The 19,210-nt window shown below is 38.2% G+C and overlaps 1 protein-coding gene across 1 annotated transcript in view; it reads left to right on the forward strand.

The window, feature by feature from the left end:
- The window catches only part of RNF115 (ring finger protein 115), a 73,595-nt gene that overhangs the window by 11,912 nt on the left and 42,473 nt on the right, over positions 1 to 19,210 (forward strand). The window contains exons 2-3 of the mRNA XM_008528230.2: positions 8,491 to 8,549; positions 12,763 to 12,820. Coding sequence (XP_008526452.2) covers positions 8,491 to 8,549; positions 12,763 to 12,820 — 117 coding nt within the window. The remainder of the gene's footprint in view (positions 1 to 8,490; positions 8,550 to 12,762; positions 12,821 to 19,210) is intronic.

The following is a 19,210-nucleotide window of genomic DNA, read 5'->3' on the forward strand; positions in this document are numbered from 1 at the left end:
GATAATGTCAATGTTGCATGGCCTGGAATGAAGGAACAAAATGATGAAGGTTGTGAATGTTACTATTCTTAGGGAGTGAGACCATAAATCAAGGCAGTTTTATTGGCCTGGAACTGAATCACAGCTCTTCATGTAGTTTTTAAATTGTATAGGTATCTTTCTGTAATACTACAACTGTGGCCTAATGTTTCCTTTTTTTTTGTAAACTAGTTTTCTTTCTGATTACTAGCCAGGGGGACAATCACTTAAGATTTCTTGAGTTCAGAGAACTAATTTCAAAGTGCTTAAACTGAAAACTTTTCTCATCCTTTTAAGTGAGTAGTTGGCCATGTGAACGAGTGAGACAACTACTGTCTTGTTTTCCTGAAGGAGACTTTGCAGAGACAAGTAAATGAGGAAAGCATTTGTGCTCTAGTTTTACAGATGGAGAAACAGGTCTTGACAAAGATCATGAAGTAATGGTAGAACTGGGAACAGAACTTAGAAGCTCTATTGCTTATGTTTTAGGGTTCACTTGATGCTTTTGAAAATGGTGGAAGTGTAACCTGGCTTGAAAAGAGATAATCATAGGGGATTATGGAAAAAGTCTGTAGAAAAGAGCAGGGTCTTTGACCTAGAGATGTGAGTTGTCGTGGAATTCAGGGTGTGGTTGGTTCTGGCCCAGGAGCTATGATGTGTTTCAGTTTGTTTCTAATCCTTCTAATTAGGAGTTTCTAAACAGTTTTGCTGTGTGATACTCAAAGAGAATATGAATAAGAGGATATGACTAAATATTGTGATCTTAGATTTTGACTCTGTCCGACGAGATAGAAAATAGTCTTTAAAATTAAAAAAAAAAACCACACGTTGATAGTGAACATGTAGAAAAGCAAAGCTGTGGAATTAGGAAATAAATAGTAAGTCTTTATATTATATTTCATATAGTGAATAAAATATTGGATACAAATTTTCATAAAGTTCGAGAGTTTGTAAAGTTCGCACTGTGAAACTTAATGTAAATAGGTCCTGGCTTGTAGCTCGTGGTTCTGCCAAGACCTCACATTTTATGATAATTGATCCCTTGAAATATAAGAAGGAAAAGAAAATAATGCATTAAACATTTTTAGTAAATAGAAATATTTAATTATTTTATATTTATATAAAATATGAAATATTTTAAATATGTTTTTTCTTTTTCTTTCTCTCCTGTATTCCAAGTGCTTTGTGTCCTCTTGTGTTGTTCTAAGTGGGCAAACATCAGGGCGAAGCTATACTTCGGGAGTTCTTCCTGATTCAGAGTATTAGTGGTGAAAAATATTTCTGCTTGTGGGTATTTTTGGATGAAACAGGCAGTGGAGCATCTGAAGCAGTTCATTCAAGTGTACCTGCTAGTGATTATCTTCACTAGAGTTGTACGCAATAAACTCATAGTCCCTAGGGGGAAAGCAGCCTAGTTTGGTGGAAACAACTGTGTTCCTATTTTCAGTGATTCTGGGTAAGTAACTTAGGTTTGTTATACTTCTCTTTTACAGATAGGATGATAGAAATGACCTAATGATTTTTTTCTATAAGGCTTTGTGACTGTGGAGACTGTATACGTTGGCAGTATTTGAGGAGGGGGAGGTGGTGTGAAGATTTAATGATTTAAGCAGAGGAGAGATTTCCATAGTGCCAGACAAATAATGGGCTCTTAATTTGTTATCCTTGATTAGCCCTTCCCCCTCCCCCCAGTCATAAACCACTTACGCTTAAAATTCAAAACTCTGTGTCTGAATATATCAGGACGATACTAAGGCCAAGGCCTGGGTGTGGGAGGAGGGTAGAGGCAGAGACTGTGTTTGGTCTCCGATTGACCCTTTTACAAATTCTCCTTAATTTATGGATGTTCCCCCAAATTGAAGTTAAGATTACTTCTGAAAAAAGTTAGGAAAAATTAAAATGTAAAGTTAGCCATCTTTAGAAGTGACCCAAGAGATAAACACTTAAAATCCACTCTGGTTGTAATCTCAGTGTGGGGCATGACTAAATTGTGATTGTAATTAAGAAAATATAGCTAAGTAATTGTATTATATTCTATCTGGAGAAAGAACTTGTTTGTTAGAAGAGGGTGTGGGAATTGTGGGTCAGCAGTGAAAGAATAGAAGAGGAGTCAGAGGCAAACACAAGCTGTGCTCTTCCTGGTACTGCCCAGGCGGGGAGGAGTCCCAGGTCCTTGATTTTGAGGATCTGGTTTATGCTTACAGTGGGGATGGATATATTAGGCTATCCTAGCATGATGACGTAAGCTATATATCTGCTTGTCTTATTGCTCTGATTCTCTGCTTATTTAGCAAGTGATTCTAATCTGGAATAACTATAATAGTTATGTTTATTAAATATCGACTATCTAATGTGCCAGTCACTGAGTTAGGTATTTTGCAAACATCTTCATCTTTACAATAATGCAGCAGAGAAGCAAGCATCTCCATTTTACAGATGGGGAAATTGAGTCTCAGAAAGGAAATGTGAGTTCCCCAAGACCTCATATGTAATAAGTAGCAACTTGAGGTTGGAATTTAGTCTGTGATTCCAAAACTCTTTCCTCTGAGCCATGGTGCTTTTCAGGTAGATTTGCTTATTGAGAAAGACTGTGCTGAATCTTGTAAATGGGCCAGTTGGTAACTTTACTTTTTTTTTTTCCTGAGGAAGATTCACTCTGAACTAACATCTGTCTCCAGTCTTCCTCATTTTTTGCTTGAGGAAGGTTAGCCCTGAGCTAGCATCTGTGCCAGTTTTCCTCTACTTTTTTTTTTTTTTAAAGATTTTATTTTATTTTTTTTTCCTTTTTCTCCCCAAAGCCCCCCGGTACATAGTTGTGTATTCTTCGTTGTGGGTTCTTCTAGTTGTGGCATGTGGGACGCTGCCTCAGCGTGGTCTGATGAGCAGTGCCATGTCCGCGCCCAGGATTCGAACTAACGAAACACTGGGCCGCCTGCAGCGGAGCGCGTGAACTTAACCACTCGGCCACGGGGCCAGCCCCAGTTTTCCTCTACTTTTTATGTTGGTCACTGCCACAGTGTGGCTGACAAGCGGTGTAGGTCCGTGCCTGGGATCCGAACCCACAAACCCTGGGCTGCTGAAGCAGATGTGCTGAACTTCACCACCACATGACAGGGCCGGACCCGACAACTCTTTTTTTATTGAAATTAAGTAAATTGGCATTTTGGGTTTTATATATATGGCCTCTGAATTTGGTTTTATGTGAATCTTCCTCTACAAGACAGGTGTCCTGGTCTGCTAAATTAGATTTCTGAACTTGTAAGATTGAAGCTGGATTGTGTTTTCATCAGGGCAATGCTCCCCTATAAGGGAGGGAGGGGGCTGAATGGCTCCTGAATTTCCCAAGGCGTCCTTTAGCCTTGCTGTAAACTTTTCCATTCAATCCTCAGCAAATTATACTTCCTATTCGTTTCTCTAAAAGCATAGTTATTTTCAATCAACGTGGTGTAATGAAAAGATAGGAAGTTTTGAATTCAAGAAAGATCAAGATTCAAAGCTGTTTTCCATCCCTTGGGCAATGTTCTGGTTTTCTGTTACTGCCTAGTAAATCACCCAGAATTTAGTGGCTTAAAACAATAATTTATCATCTCTGATATTTCTGTGGGTTTACAGAGTTCAGCTGGTCAGTTCTCACTTGGGATCTTTCTTGCAGTTGTGGTCAGATAGTGCCTGGAGATGGAGCCATCTGAAGGCTCTACTGGGCTGGACCTCCAAGGTGGTTTTTCCCTCGTACAATCCAATCATTGTCTGATGTCTCACTGCTCCTCATGTGGCTTCTCTGTCCAGCAGAGTAGCCTGAAAATATATGGCTGCTTAGGGCTCTGAAAGTCAGGAAGCAGAATCTGTCAGGTAGTTAAGGGCTTTGTCCGGAACTGGCCCAGTGTTCTATCAGTTAAAGAAGTCACAGGCCCCCCCAGATTCAAAGGAGGTGGAGTGGAAGGTCACATTGTAGAAGAGCGTGTGGGTTAGGAGATTTTGTTGGGGCTATCTTTGGAAAATGAAATCTGCTGCAGACAGCTTACTTCACGTTCTTATCTGTAAAACAGAAATAACGATATTCACCTCACAGAATGGTTAAGAGGAATAGCACAGTGTCACCCACATCATAGTTGGTTCATATGTGTAAGTACCTCTCTCCCTCAATTCTCTAAAATAATTATTTCTGGTCTAATTTTCCTTTGGGTCACAGTTTGTTCAGTACATGGTTTGGTTAACATTTTCCTCGCTAGACTATGTTTCTCAGCCTGTTGTAACTTAAAACAAAAAACTTTATCATAGAAAATTTCAAACCTATCAAAAGTAGAGAGAAGAGTATAAGAAACCCACATGTACTCAGCTTCAATAATTATTAACTCATAGCCAATCTTATTTCATTCATCTCTACCCTTACTCAACATCCTGTGTCCAGATTAGTTTGAAGCAATTGATAAAATTTTTGAGTCTTTAGAGTGAAGGAGTGGCATCCTTAGTGTAGCTGGAAATCAGGGAAAAAGCAGTGTCTGGTGTGAATCCAGAAGAAAAATGGCCGTAGTAAGTGGAGTGCTATCAGGCCTTGGGAAAGAAAACCTAGAAACTGGAACTGTAACATCTTCAGAATGTTATTTTGGGGTTTTCATGCCCCTAAGAGAATGGAAGTGAGACTTCTCTGAGATCAAACCTTTGTTCTGAGATCAGACTACTGCAGTATGTAAGAGATAAGTGTGCATTTTTTACTTTGATGATTAGAGAATGACGAGCTTGTGAATTCTGAAAAATTCTCTGTATTTCCTGTAATGTTGATTGCAGGAGGGATAGTCCATGGCTGAGGTTTGTTTGTTTTATAATTTGCTACTTTTATCCAGAATAATTCACGGAGCATTTGGAAAGAATTTTTAGTTCTCTTCCCTGTAATCAACATAGAATTATCTAGAAAGATTTGATTGTGCTTGTAAATGGAAGGCGTACCTAGTGACAGGAAGAACCCATAGTACTTGTACAATTTTGTTTATACCTCAGAAGTGTCGTGTTTTGTGAAGGAGCTATAGTGGCTGACAGCCTGGTTCCTAGAACCGTGCATAGGATCGTGAAGAGAGGACTTGTACATTTCTCTGTGTGATTCTTGCTTCAGTCTTTTTTGTCTTCCCAGTTATGATATTTGACTTTTGGAATTATTTTCTCTCAACCACAATTCTAAACATCATTTTGGAAGTTCAATGTCAATGTAGATGACGCTTTAACCCTAAAGACCTTCACCCCAACTCCACTTTAGCCACCTACTCCCATAGCTCTGTCTTGGAACTTGTGATGATCCAGAACTGTTCTGCCTCTGAAATCCCAGCCTCCTCTATCCCATGATCAGGCTACAACTTCTTAAGTTTCCGGCTCTTTTAGTTCTTTGCTTCCACTCTACCTATTCTCTGATAGTATCAGATTTTGATACTTTGACTCCTAGTTGTGAGGTGTGTGGCAAGTAATTTCATGTTCATTTATTCAGTAAATATTTATTGAACACCTGTTTGTCCTAGACAGATAGCAGTAAACAAAACTGATCTGGACTCTGCCGTTATGAAACTTAGAATTTACTGGTTGGAGACAGACATTAAGAAAAGCGTTAAACAAATATATAATTAGAAATTGTGATAAGTGCTATAAAGGAATGAACAGGGTGCTGTAGAAGAAAGTAAGAGGAAGCCATGTTAGATTGGGTGATGAAAGAAGGACTTTCTGACGTGACATTGAAATGGAGACCTACAGGATTGAAGTCCCTTGCCATGCAAAAAGTTAGGGGTCTGGTGTTTCAGTTAAGGAGCAGTATGTATGAAAGCTTAGAGGCAGGGATGAGCTTAATGAGTTGGAAGGATTGAAAGAAGGCCCTGTGGCTGGAATGCACTGAGAGAGGGAGAGAGTAAGCTGAAATGAAGTTGGCAAGTTGAACAAAGACCAACTGAATCAGGGCCCTGTAGCTCATGTTTAAGGGTTTGATTTTATTCTAAGTGTTTTGGGAAATAGTTGAAAGGTTTTAAGCTGGGGAATGATGGGGTCCATTTTATGTTTTAAAAAAGATCGTTCTGACTTCGGTATGTAGAATAGATAGGAAAAGGCTAGAAGAGAAACAGGACAACACTTAAGAGGGAAAGTATTTAGTATCTAGAGCCAGTGCTGGCTTGGCTTAGGATTATGTGCTAGTGGGGCAAGGAATAGAGTTGAGAAATGTCTTCCAGGTAGGAGTGGCAGGATTGATTGTTGGATGTGGAAGATAACGGTGAGGGAGGTGTCAGGAATGACTCTCAGGTTTCCCATATGAATAAACTGGTATGCTACCTTTTGAGGTAGGGAGGGAGGGTGTGTGTGTGTGTGTGTAAGTGTGAGAGAGAATACACATGCAGATCAATGAATCTGGAGTTCAGAAGAGTAGTCTGGGTTGGAGAGACATTTGAGAGGTGTTGTGTATAGGGGATATTTAAAGCAGTGGGAATGAGTGAGAGAGGGAGAGGGAAGAAAGAAGAGGGCACAGTGCTGTGATTGTGACAAATTATAGCATTTTGTAGTTGATTGTTTTTTTCCTTTTTAACTTTAGACGTTAGAATAGATTTAAGGTTAACTTTCTAAAGTCAATGTCACTTGCATTCAGGTAAACTTTCTTAGTGGGAGAGAAAGGGATGGAGTTAATGCTACTTGGGAGGGTAGAGGATGAAGTAGCCGACGGAGGGGCTCAGGGATGTGTATGGTCTTCAGATTATTTTATTTCACAGTATGCCTATTATGAGTGTTTCTCTTTTGTGTGTGTAATAGAGAATAAAGGTTGGAGCTTCTGATCTGAAGTTTTCCATAATCTGGTCCCAGCCTGCTTATTGACACTCATCATGCCACTCCCCTCCAGCCTCCATGCATGCTATATTCTGTTGTTATGATCCTTAACCCATAATTTCCTTTTTCATTGAGCAAGCAGACTAATATTTTATGTACCTGTTTCAGACAAAGCCTTCTCTGATTCCCTCAGGCAAACTTTGGCATTTGTTTATATTCCCAAGGTTCATTGATTATAGTGATTACTTTATTAAATTTTACTGTTTCTTGGATTGACTGTTTCCTTACCAAACTAATCTCCTTGACAGAGGGATTGGTCTTTTTTTCTTTCTATCTTTTAAGAAGGCATTTGAATGTTTGAATTACCATTCTGACTGTCTTTGTTTGGATAGCCAAATACAGCTTACATCACCTTCTGATAAGACAAAGTTTATGGTTAGAAAATATAGGGAGCAAGAAAATAGTTGAAAATGTCTTTCCCAGTCTGTTTTAATAGGTAGTTAAAATATATTTTTTAAAACTATGATAAGGAAGTCTCTAAAGTGTATTCTTTCTTATCAGCCCCAAAGTTTGATATTATTTATTTAAAAGAAAGATTCATGGTACTGAAGGAAATAGAAGCTGACTTAATGGAATTGTTCTGGTTATTTGAATCAACATTTTTGTAGAATATCTGAGAATATTAAATTTTATTTGGAACCATTGGTAATGAAACCACAGATTAGAAATATTGTAAAACTTCATTGTAAGTTCCTAGTCTACAAATTGATTTATGCTTTGATTCAGTTTATGTCCCCTATTTGTACATAGTAAAAAAAACACAGTTTCTTTTTTTTTCCTGAGGAAGATTGGCCCTGAGCTAACTACTACCAGTTCTCCTCTTTTTGCTTAGGAAGACTGGCCCTGAGCTAACATCCGTGCCCATGTTCTTCTACTTTATATGTGGGACGCCTGCCGCAGCATGGTGTGCCAAGTGGTGCCATGCCCACACCTGGCATCCGAACCGATGAACCCCAGGCTGCCGAGAAGTGGAACGTGCGAACTTAACCGCTGCACCACTGGGCCAGCCCCAAAACACAGTTTCTATACCCATCATATTATAATCTTTGACTGCTCTGATAGATCTAGTGGAGCTTTTTCATTAGATTTGAAGAGAAAATTAGATAATAAATTCATTCCAGTTAAAAAGAAAATCAAGGGGCCGGCCTGGGGGCATAGTGGTTAAGTTTGCGTGCTTTGCTGTGGAGGCCTGGAGTTCACAGGTTCAGTCCCAGGCATAGACCTACACACTGCTCATCAAGCCATGCTGTGGTAGTGTCCCATATACAAAATGGGTGTTAGCTCAGGGACAATCTTCCTCAAGCAAAAAGAGGAAGATGGGCAACAGATGTTTGTTCAGGGCCAATCATCCTCACCAAAAAAAGAAAAAGAAAAGAAAATCTACCCAAAGAAAAAGAAAAAGAAAAAACTTTTGCATTCTCCCTTTTAGCTCTCAGTGGGAACCATTTATGAAGCCGTTCTGCAGACATCTTATGAAATTTTTTATTTGCTGTAATATAATAGAGAAAACTATCCTGGGAGTCAGCAAGTACATACACTGTTAGCTTGGGTACTGCATGTTGTTCTGAAACTACATAATTAGGTTTCTAATGAAAGACTTTTATTTATTTCTTCCTTTCTTTATAGGAATATATTTGTCCCAGATGTGATTCTGGCTTTATTGAAGAAGTGACAGACGATTCCAGGTACTGTACAAGTTCGTGAATAAATCAGGCTTTCGATTGTCAAAATTATTTTCTCTCAGCATTGACTGAATAGAAAGGAATTTGTTCTATAACTTGTATTCTCTGCTGAGAGAGAGAGAAGAAAAGTGGCAGAGGGAAGGGGAAGAAAAATGGGAAAATTTCGAAAGTGATGTGATAGTGAGTGTGATGAGATCCACTGCTTCTCATTGTGTGTGGCGTTCCTTGGAAACTTCTATATCCAAATCAGGGTAAATCTGGTAAGTTTTCGTTTATTTTCTGAGACTTTGGGGTGCTCTTAGATTATCTGCTGGTTTTTAGTGACCACTCTCTTGCCTGAAGGTAAATTGCTGTTATACCTCTTTGTTGGGCTGGGGAGTGACTTCTCAAAGATATCTAATAAGGTAAACAGGCTGTTCTAGTTGGGGAAATTGAGTTATTACTGTGCTTTGAGGATCCCTTGTTCTTATTAGGATTATTGCTGTCAAACTTAGGCCATCTTGCCACTGTAATATTAATATTTGGGTTTATAATGCTTGAAGTTGGCTCTCTTTGGTCTTACTAAAGGTATAAAAAGGCAAGATATTTCTGCAAGTGATGGTATTATATATTACATCTTGGTTAACATGAATAAAACTATAAAAATTTAGTAAGTAGAACAGCATTGATAGGATGGCCTTTTTTGGCTAAATGCGATGGCACATTTGTTCTTTTGTGGCTATCTGGTTAAACATTGGTTAGACAATTGAAGAAGTACTAACTGGATACAAAAATCTGTAATCTGAAGCTTCTTTTAATCTTCGAGTGACTTTGTGGATTTTGATGGCAGTATATAATTCCTTTACTGTTGCTGTTGGCAGAATCTAAAGTTGAAGGTCCCTTCCACACCCAGGAAAAACTACACATTTTACAGTATGTACTATCAGTTTAACTTTATTAATGATTGGTGATTCTATGTATAAGTGAACTGAAGCTTCTGGGGTAGTATATGGCATGGGATCTAGTTTGGTACAAACACATAAATGTTAATCCTAATAATCTTGGTTTTAAATAACACAATACCAACTCTAAACCTGTAAGATTAGCATGACAGCAAAATTAGCAATTTTGTGTGGATGGCATGCTAACTTGGGATAGCTTTTTATTTGTGCTATTATAATTGCATCAAATGCTTATTTCAAGCACTTCTGCTCTGCACGTGTTAAATAAAGAGCATATTGGTAATTGAGGGGCACTTAATGGGCTTATTTTTTTCTAAGTTTTTAAATAGTAATCCTGGTGTCTTTAGCCCTGTATACAAAGTACAGTTATAAATGAGGACAGTGATTAACTGCAGGACGAATCTTTTCTAGCAGGGAACAGTGACTTCTATGGATTCTGCTCTCCCTTGACTTAATTCTTTTGTTTGTGCCTTTGTAGGTCAAAGGTTGTCCTGTACAGATGCTATTGGTAGCAAATACTCAAAGGCAAAGATTATGTCTGTGGAAAGATAGTGTTTTAAATGCTTGAAGAAATATTTTTCTTAGACTCAGCATCTTAGAGGTAGCATGGTATTTTCTTCTATAAAGTTCATAAACATTTCCTGATTTGACTGCTTAGCAATTAGAGTGGTAAGTAGTGGTTGGTAAAAATTAATGAGAGGAAGTCCTTACATGTAAATATTGGATAATGGGCCCCTGTTTGCTACTTAGACATTCATCTAGAGGGGTAGCTTGTAAGTTTTCTTAAGCTTTGTAGCATTTCTCAGAACAATGGGGTTGTTTTTATTATCCCTTCTTTATGGTTAGTCCTGTCACTTAAAATACAACAGAATTTTAAGGAAAGGGAATCCCGAGGGAGTTTCAGGGGGAGCAGAATCCCCAAAAGATAGAGTTGATAGCTTTAATTACCAAGGATAGTTGAATCCCTGAAACCATGTAGAAAAGGCAGAAAAGAGCCTGGAAGCCCGTGTAGGTTAGAGCAATGAAATGAGTACACAGTGGTAGTTCAATTATTTATTTATGTAGCATAGACGTACAGGGACTTTTGGCTTGTTCCACATTTGAAGTGTTTTTTACAAAAGCGTTTTTAACTTATGAAACAAATACAGGTGTTAAGTGGTTTCTAATCAGAGAATAAGGCCTGAGGATAATTACATAGAGAATGGCATTAGCTTTGCTCTTTTGCTTTTGGTTCCAGACTAACCAGGGTGTGTTTGTTTCCTCAATGAACTCAGTGCAATGCCTGGATTGGTGTTGTAATTCTGAAAATGAAAGCTGTTTGTAGTAGTTTGTGGACTTTATATCTTTGGGGTGAGTGTGTGTACATGTTTGTGTGCTTAAGTCTGTCTCTTAAAGTAAAAGTGGTGTCCAGTTCTTGATTCTTTCTACCTCCTTTCCCCCAAAGTGTTAGCCAGTTTCTTCTCATTTTTGCAAATTTCATGGGGACAATAAGATCTAATATTCCTCCCTGGTCTTTGGGAATAGATAGCTATTTTATTGTTTATACATGTGATAGTAATTCAACAACTTTTATTTTTGAGTTATAAAATATATTGAACATACTCATTATAGGATATGGTATTACAGGGTTTTCAGAAGTGATGAGTGCTCTGTATAATACCTGACACTCTACACATATTTGTGGTATTATTAAATGCAATCTTTACCCCCTGAATTTATAAATTTCTGTATGGAGGAGACAGATTCTAGATATTTATAATGCAACGTCGAATTTAGAATCAAAAGTCAAAGTGCAGAGGGGTGTAGTGGACTCTCACTTGGTTGGTGAGTTCAGAAAAGACTTAATGGAGGAGGTAGCATTTGAGGTGGGCCCTGAAGGATGTGTAGGATAATGAAAGAATAGGGTAAACTATCAGAAGAAGAAAAAATATTTATTGAGCCCTCTTCTAACGTGTTAAATACAGTGCAAGACCCCTTGCATTACTCCATTTAATCATTCCCAAGTCTCAAATGTTGTGTTCAGCTGGTGGTTGAATGGTTTTTTAGTGAAAATTTTCTTTTTAAAAGATTGGCGCCGGAGCTAACAATTGTTGCCAATCATCATCTTTTTGTTTTTTTCCTTCTTCTTCTCCCGAAAGCCCCCCAGTACATAGTTGTATATTCTAGTTGTGAGTGCCTCTGGTTGTGCTATGTGGGATGCCACCTCAGCATCGCCTGATGAGCGGTGCCATGTTGGCGCCCAGGATCCGAACTGACGAAACCCTGGGCCCCTGAAGCAGAGTGCGAGAACTTAACCACTCGGCCACAGGGCTGGCCCCTGAAACATTATTTATTTATTTATTTATTTTTTAAACATTTTAGTTTTCTTTTTTCTCCCCAAAGCCCCCCGGTACATAGTTGTGCATTTTTAGATGTGGGTCTTTCTAGTTGTGACACGTGGGATGCCGCCTCAGCATGGCCTGACGAACGGTGCCATGTTGTGCCCAGGATCCAGGGTGGCCAAACCCTGGGCCACCAAAGCGGAGCACACAAACTCAACCACTCGGCCATGGGGCCGGCCCCCCTGAAACATTATTTTGAGAATCTTGTTTTATTTCTTTTTTTTTTAAGATTTTATTTTTTCCTTTTTTCTTCCTAAAGCCCCCGATACATAGTTGTATATTTTAGTTGTGGGTCCTTCTAGTTGTGGCATGTGGGATGCCACCTCAGCATGACCCGATGAGCTGTGCCATGTCTGTGCCCAGGATTCAACCGGTGAAACCCTGGCCCACTGATGCAGAGCGCTCGAACTTAACCGCTCGGCCATGGGGCTGGCCCCTATTTCTTAACCTATTTGAGAATAAATGTTTTTCTTCTTTTGCTGGGTCAAATTTCAGTTGCATTGCTGGCCGTGGGTCCTTCTTCTCTATGGTAATACCTCTCTCCGTTTTTCACTTGATTTATCCTTTTTTTTTTTTTTTTGAATTTTTTTTTTTTTATTAATGTTATGATAGATTACAAGCTTGTGAGACTTCAGTTGTACATTTTTGTTAGTCATGTTGTGGGTACACCACTTCCCCCCACTTGATTTATCCTTGATTTTGTAATTTGTTACAATATTTTTCAAAGATTAGTCCACATACCAGTTCTTCATAATTTCCTTTGTAGGTGGCATGTTGGGATGAGTTATTTTTCCTTACTGGGCTTTGTTCTCAGTGTACCATTCTATATTTAGCTTCTGGGAGGGAAGCTTGTTCCTGGGAATAGAGTCACTACTCATTCCTTTTTCTCTTCAGTTTTTTAGGTGGTGGCGGCAGCCGGCTAGACAATAGCACATCAACACATTTTGCAGAGGTGAGTTTTCCTTTGGCTGTAGGGATCCTTTAGGTAGTGGGTGGATGTTAAAATCGTGACAGATTTTCACTTCCCAGCACGGTACCATATTAGAGTGCATAAGAAAAATGTGGGCAAGAGTAGACCTTAGAAAGATTTGTGTTTTCAGTAGCTGGGGCTTTGGCATGCTACCTTTGATAAACCCTTAATGAGGAGAGAGTTATAGCCTTGAGCTGTGCTGTTTTCAACTTGTTGGTGTTTTCGGCTTCTTTATTGTGTATATGGTGTGAGAATAAAAAGCTTGTGTTGTTTTTGAAATAACAGTGTTGCTGACTCTGTTTAGTGGCATGACAGCCAAGTAAAGAGCAGGCCAAGAATGAGTTGTAATTGAACTCACAATGAAGCACAGTCTTCAACTTGACATAGAGGTACCGGTTTCTAGAGATTACCTGTGATGATCATGGTGGTTAGGTATAATTGGAATTAGGGGCTCAGATTAAGGATGATATTTACTTGCCTTTCAGAGCTCAGGATCGGACCTATACTTAATTTCTAGTTCTTTATGTAATGTAGCATCCATATTTTTGGGGGGGAAATAGTCTTAACTGTGATTTGAAAATAAGGCATTAGTCTGCGTTTTTGAATATCATTTTATGTTAAATTCAGAGTAGTTTTCTTTTTTCATTTTATCCATTGACTTAAAATCTCTTAATTTTTTTTAACCATTTTTGAGTGTACAATTCAGTAGCATTAGATACGCTTTGTTTTTAATCATTTAAAGACTATAGCCCATAAAGGACAGACCGGCTCAGCCTTACAGAAAACATGGGTTTGCTTTTGCTTCTGTTGCCACGGAACTTGCTTGGCTGTAGAAAGCTAAGGGATGCTAAAAAACAAAAACAAAAACAAAAACGAAAAACAAGAGTTAAATCCCATAATCAGAATTTCTTTGTGTCTCAGGATCATGTTAGCCTTTTCCAGAGATAGCTCAAGTGCCTAGAGTGCACAATTTTTTGGTATTTGCTTGTGTGTAAACTAAAACTGTATTAGCAGTGTATTTAAAAATTGGTATTCAATAAGAAGCCCATAAAACTGTAAACCTCTCTCTTTTATCCTCTGAAAATTATCTTAAGATCTGTAGCCCTCCAGATTTTTATGTTGTTAGATTTACAGTCAAGAAACTTGATGAAGTGTTTGGGTAATAGTCTTGTTTTGTTAAGGGCATTTTCTTTTACTTAGGTTCTGTGGTAGTACTTTTTAATAACCAGTATTAAGTTTTTTTTTAACTCTCAACTCCCTCGTTACATGGATTGATTAGCGTGTGGTTCAAGACATCTCATGTCTTTGAACTCCCATTTTTATTTTCTTATTTTGTTGGATTGAAAAACATTATTTAAAATTTATTCCGCTTGCCAGGCCTGGAAGCCTTTCTGATTTTAGTCCCTGTTTTTCCCCTGTGTGTGCTATTCCTGATAACACAGATTTGTCACTTAATGGTTATGCATATGCAGAAGAAACTTTATCTGACTTTCCTTAAGGGTTAGTTCTCTCTTAGGAAGTGGAAGTAGTCTGTCAGTTTTATAGATATGACTCACTAGGAGGAGATGCATTAAGAAGAAAAATAAATATATGTAGTCAGTTTCCTAACTTTAGTAATGCTAAATCTGACACTGATGGCGTGAGCTATCCTTCAGGTGTTAAAGTAGTTTTGCTGAATCATAGCCTGTGACTTCATGTTCCGTAGGGTTTTTAGCAAGGGCATGATGATGCTTAGTTTTCCCTCTATAGAATTCCCCTGTCATCATGCCTGAATATTTCCGTTTTCTCCTTTTTAAGTGATATTTTGCATTTGAAAAATAGAAAAAATCTGTCTTTATAGAAATCTGTATATTGTAGAAGTTGCCAGGAATTTTAAAAAATCAGCTAAGGATTACATATCAAATGCTTTTATACACAGCACTCTTTCAGAAGTAGGAGCAAGAAGCAAATGTCCTGATTGCCTTGCCTGCAAGGAACTTATAATTTAGTTGGGGAGCAAGTGCAGACACACATGAAACAAATAAGGAAACAAGAAAAAGTGCACAGAGAGTATAATAGACTTATTGTGGGGTGTATATCACAAGCATAGTAGAAGGGGGAGATTCTGTGGGCTGCAATCTTTGGGAAGACTAAAGTCTACAGGAAGAGAGGTCAAATGACGTAGTTGTATGCCTGGAACTGGATTGCCTGAGTTCAAATCCTGAGTCTACCACTTACGGCTATGTAACCTGGGCAAGTTTACTTAGAATCTCTCTGTACCTCTGTTTCCTTGTCTGTAAATTGGGGAAAATACACCTACCTCATAGAGTTGTTGTGAGGGTTAAATGAGTTGATACATGCCAGGCTTATAGGCCAATATGCCTGCTACATAGTGAGTGCTGGATAAATTTTAGCCATTATTAAGATTTCACGGAGAAGGTAAAACAAGGCTTCAAGTACTGGACACTTATAGGGAATGGGGAATTTAGATAAGCAAAGAGGTGAGAAAAACTATTTCAAGATAATATTCACAGGCTATAAGGTTTTAGACCCATGTCCCTGGAGGAAAAACGTAGAAAATTATATATAGAAACCAAATTTATTCTTTTTTATATTTTACTTGGTAATTTTAGCGCTTATGTTCAATTTTGCTCTATTTCTCTTCAGCCAGAGTTGCTTGTACAATGAAGAGGTTATTTCTATAATTAATATTTACTAATAGCCGAGTTGCTAAAGTTCTACGTATATTAGACCAGGCTTAGTCCAAGCAAAATTTCTAACAAAATCAGTGTTGATTTCTTTTTAAGTGGATCTGGGATGTAGAGAGAGAGTGGATGAAAATGGAGTGAGGGTGGGAGGACAGTTGCCAGTTAAATGGGAGCTATGTTTGAGTAGTGTGTGAGGGTCAGTGGAGAGTGAATCTAAAAATGTTGCCAGCAGTTTTTAGAGAGGTTAGATTGGCCATTGCTATACTGAGGTCCCTGATGATAACCTGGGGGAATTGAGCCCATGGCTACCTGAGAGTTTCATTGATTACTTGAAAGCTTTTCACCATGACCTGGTGCCAGTGAGACATCTGATCTGAGAGTCTCAGTTTACCTGAATGGACCACTTCAGTGCAGGGGTGGCTGTGGCTGCTGCCTCAAATTAGCAGAAAATAAGATAGATGGCTTTCTGGAAAAAGAGCTCCCAGGTCTGCACAAGAGGGCAGGGTGCTCTGAGCAGTCTGATTTATTTTTTTTTAAAATAAAGTTTGTTTTAGTACACATTCAGTATTATAATGGCAATAAAAAAGATGTTTAAGTGTCCTACTATTCTAAGATCTCCCTTTCTCCGTATATTTCAAGTTTTGTCCTGAAAGATATTATAACAACATTAGGAGATTTTTTTAAAAATGAAAAATCTCCCATATTCCATAATGTTTTCAAGGTTCATCCATGTTGTAGCATGTATCAGTATTTCATTCTTTTTTATGGCTGCATAGTATTTTATTGTATGGACACTACATTTTGTGTATCCACTTAGTTGATGGACATTTGGGTGGTATACACTTTTTAGCTCTTATGCATAATGCTGCTGTGAATATTTGTGTACAGATTTTTGTGTGAACATATTTTTTCCGTTCTCTTGGATATATAACTAGGAGTGAAATTACTGGGTATATGGTAACTGTTTAACTTTTTGAGGGATAGACGGTAGTATTTTAAGAGGTGCTGATGTGATTGTGGTTAGCTTATAGCAAGTTCAGCTAAATGGAAGATATTGTCTATCCTATTTTTTATATTGAAATAAATAAGTATTTCAGCCCACATATTTTCAGAAGTCTTGTCTTTATCTCCAGTCAAAGTAACATTTTCAGTTTTTCAAGACAAAACATGTCAAATAAACTGTCTCTGTGATTCTTTTCAATGTTTCACCGAAAGTTTGTGGTGGTGTTCTCTGTTTGTTTCTCCTTATGTAAGTCATGCCCTGAATACCCAGTTTTGTTGTATGAGCTGTTTTTTTCTCTTGTGCTTGTCTAAGTTCGCTCAGAAGCGAATGACCTGAAGCTATTCTGATCCTTAGTGTTGATTTGGTATAAATTTGTGTGGTGTGCTTTTTTATCCTGTTTTCTATGGTCAGAGTGCACTATTGTTCTGGGACAAATACATTGACTGTTAGTTACTATTCTTTTGCACTAATTTGCAGTTTCCAGACAAGTAGCAAAATGCCTCATGCCGATGTTGAAGCTGCTTCTAAGATTGAGTTCCTTCAGAATTTTTACATATGTTAGATGTGATAATTTATGTAATTATCAGTGCAGATTATTGATATTATTATCTTGGTGCTTGATTTTTCTTCTAGTCAAAATTTTCAAATATTTACTTTTTACATTATTGTCATTAAAAAAATTTTTTTTAAAAGATTGGCACCTGCGCTAACATCTGTTGCCAGTCTTCTATTTATTTTTCTTCTCCCCAAAGCCCCCCCGTACATAGTTGTATATTCTAGTTGTGAGTGCTTCTGGTTGTGCTACGTGGGACGCCGCCTCAGCATGGCTAGACGAGCAGTGCCATGTCCGCGCCCAGGATCTGAACTGGTGAAACCTGGGGCCGCCAAAGCAGAGTGTGCGAACCCAACCACTTGGCCACAGAGCCAGCCCCTACTTTTTACATTATTATTGTTATTTTATTTTATTTTTTTGAGGAAGATTAGCCCTGAGCTAACATCTGCCACCAATCCTCCTCTTTTTGCTGAGGAAGACTGGCCCTGAGCTAACATCCATGCCCATCTTCCTCTACTTTATATGTGGGACGCCTACCACAGCATGGCTTGTCAAGCGGTGCCATGTCTGCACCCGGCATCCAAACCAGCGAACCCTGGGCCGCTAAGGGAAACGTGTGCACTTAACCACTGCACCACCAGGCTGGCCCCATACTTTTCACATCATTTATAATGAAAATAATGATTACACTGAGAGTTCTTTTCTGTGAGCAAACATTGTGGAACTTTATTCATACAGTAAGGGAATCGTAGATTTCTTCGAGTATGGTTTACCTAAGTGAGATGGATGATGGAGAACAATGAGGATGCTGCTTATACTTTTTCACTTATTGAAGGCAGGTATAGTTTTGCATTTTTAAATGTTGCATTTACTTTGGAGTTTTGTTGTAGACCACTTTTCCGACTAGAAACCCATGATCTCTAACAGATGGAGGGTGTCACTAGAAAGCAGAGGAAAGTAAGTCTGATATGATAAAATGTACAAATGGCAGTTAAAATGAAAAGGTGCTTTATTTCACTAGTATTTAGAGAAATCTTATTGATGTTTTTAGTGTGTATATTATTTTTTGCTCTTCAGATTAGATATTAGAATTAAAAATTTTTTTAACAATGCTGGCAAGAGTATGGGAGAATGTAAGCTCCTGTACTCTGGTAGGAGTTTAAATTGGTATAGCCCTTCAGAGGGTAGTTTGGTACTGTCTGGCAAAATTTAAAATGCTTATACCCAGTAATTCTATTTCTGTGCTACAGAATGTTCATATGAAAGAGAAGGAATGCTTCCCACTGCATTTTATGAGGCTAATAAAACGTGATACCAAAACCAGACTAAGATAGTACACAAAAGGAAATTTACAGGCCAATTCACTCATGAACATGAAGTTCACCCAAAACGCCTGAAATAGAATCCAGCAATGTATCATAAGCCACATTGTGTTTGTCCTAAGAATTCAAGGTTGGGTTCGTATTGAAGGCTAGAAGGCAGTGGGAAGACATATTTAAAGTGCTGAAAGAAAAAACTGCCAGCCAAGAATTCTAAGTCCAGCAAAACTATCCTTCAAGAATGAAGGAGAAATTAAGACATTCCCAGATAAATAATAGCTAAGGGAGTTCATTACTAACAGACCTTCCATATAAGAAATGCTAAAGTGAGTCTTTTGGGCTTTCTGGAGTAGGGCCAAAGAACGTGCATTTTAAATAACTCCTATTGATTCTTATATACCAAGACCAAAAAACAACAACAAAAACATCACAATGAGATATTTTCTATCCAGCAGACTGGTAAAAACAACGACAAAAGTCCTATGATACCAAGTGCTTGCCAGGATTTGGTACAGTGGAAAGTCTTAAACACTCTTTGTGGATCTGTAAATCAGTACAACCACTTTGGAAAACAATTTGGCATTACCTAGTAAAGTTGAAGATGTGTAGACCATATAAAGTTGTACAGACCACTATTAGAGAAACTCCTCTATCTCTGCAGCAGAAGACGTATGTAAGAATGTTCACACTGACTGTAATAGCAAAAAACTGTAAACAATCCAGATATGTATTGAGAGGAGAAGAGATTTTTAAAATGTATGGCATAAAGTGTGTGTGAAAATGAGTACATCAACATGTAAGGTACTTTCA

The sequence above is a fragment of the Equus przewalskii genome, unplaced genomic scaffold (assembly GCF_037783145.1).
Source record: "Equus przewalskii isolate Varuska unplaced genomic scaffold, EquPr2 ChrUn-12, whole genome shotgun sequence".
Lineage (NCBI taxonomy): Eukaryota > Metazoa > Chordata > Mammalia > Perissodactyla > Equidae > Equus > Equus przewalskii.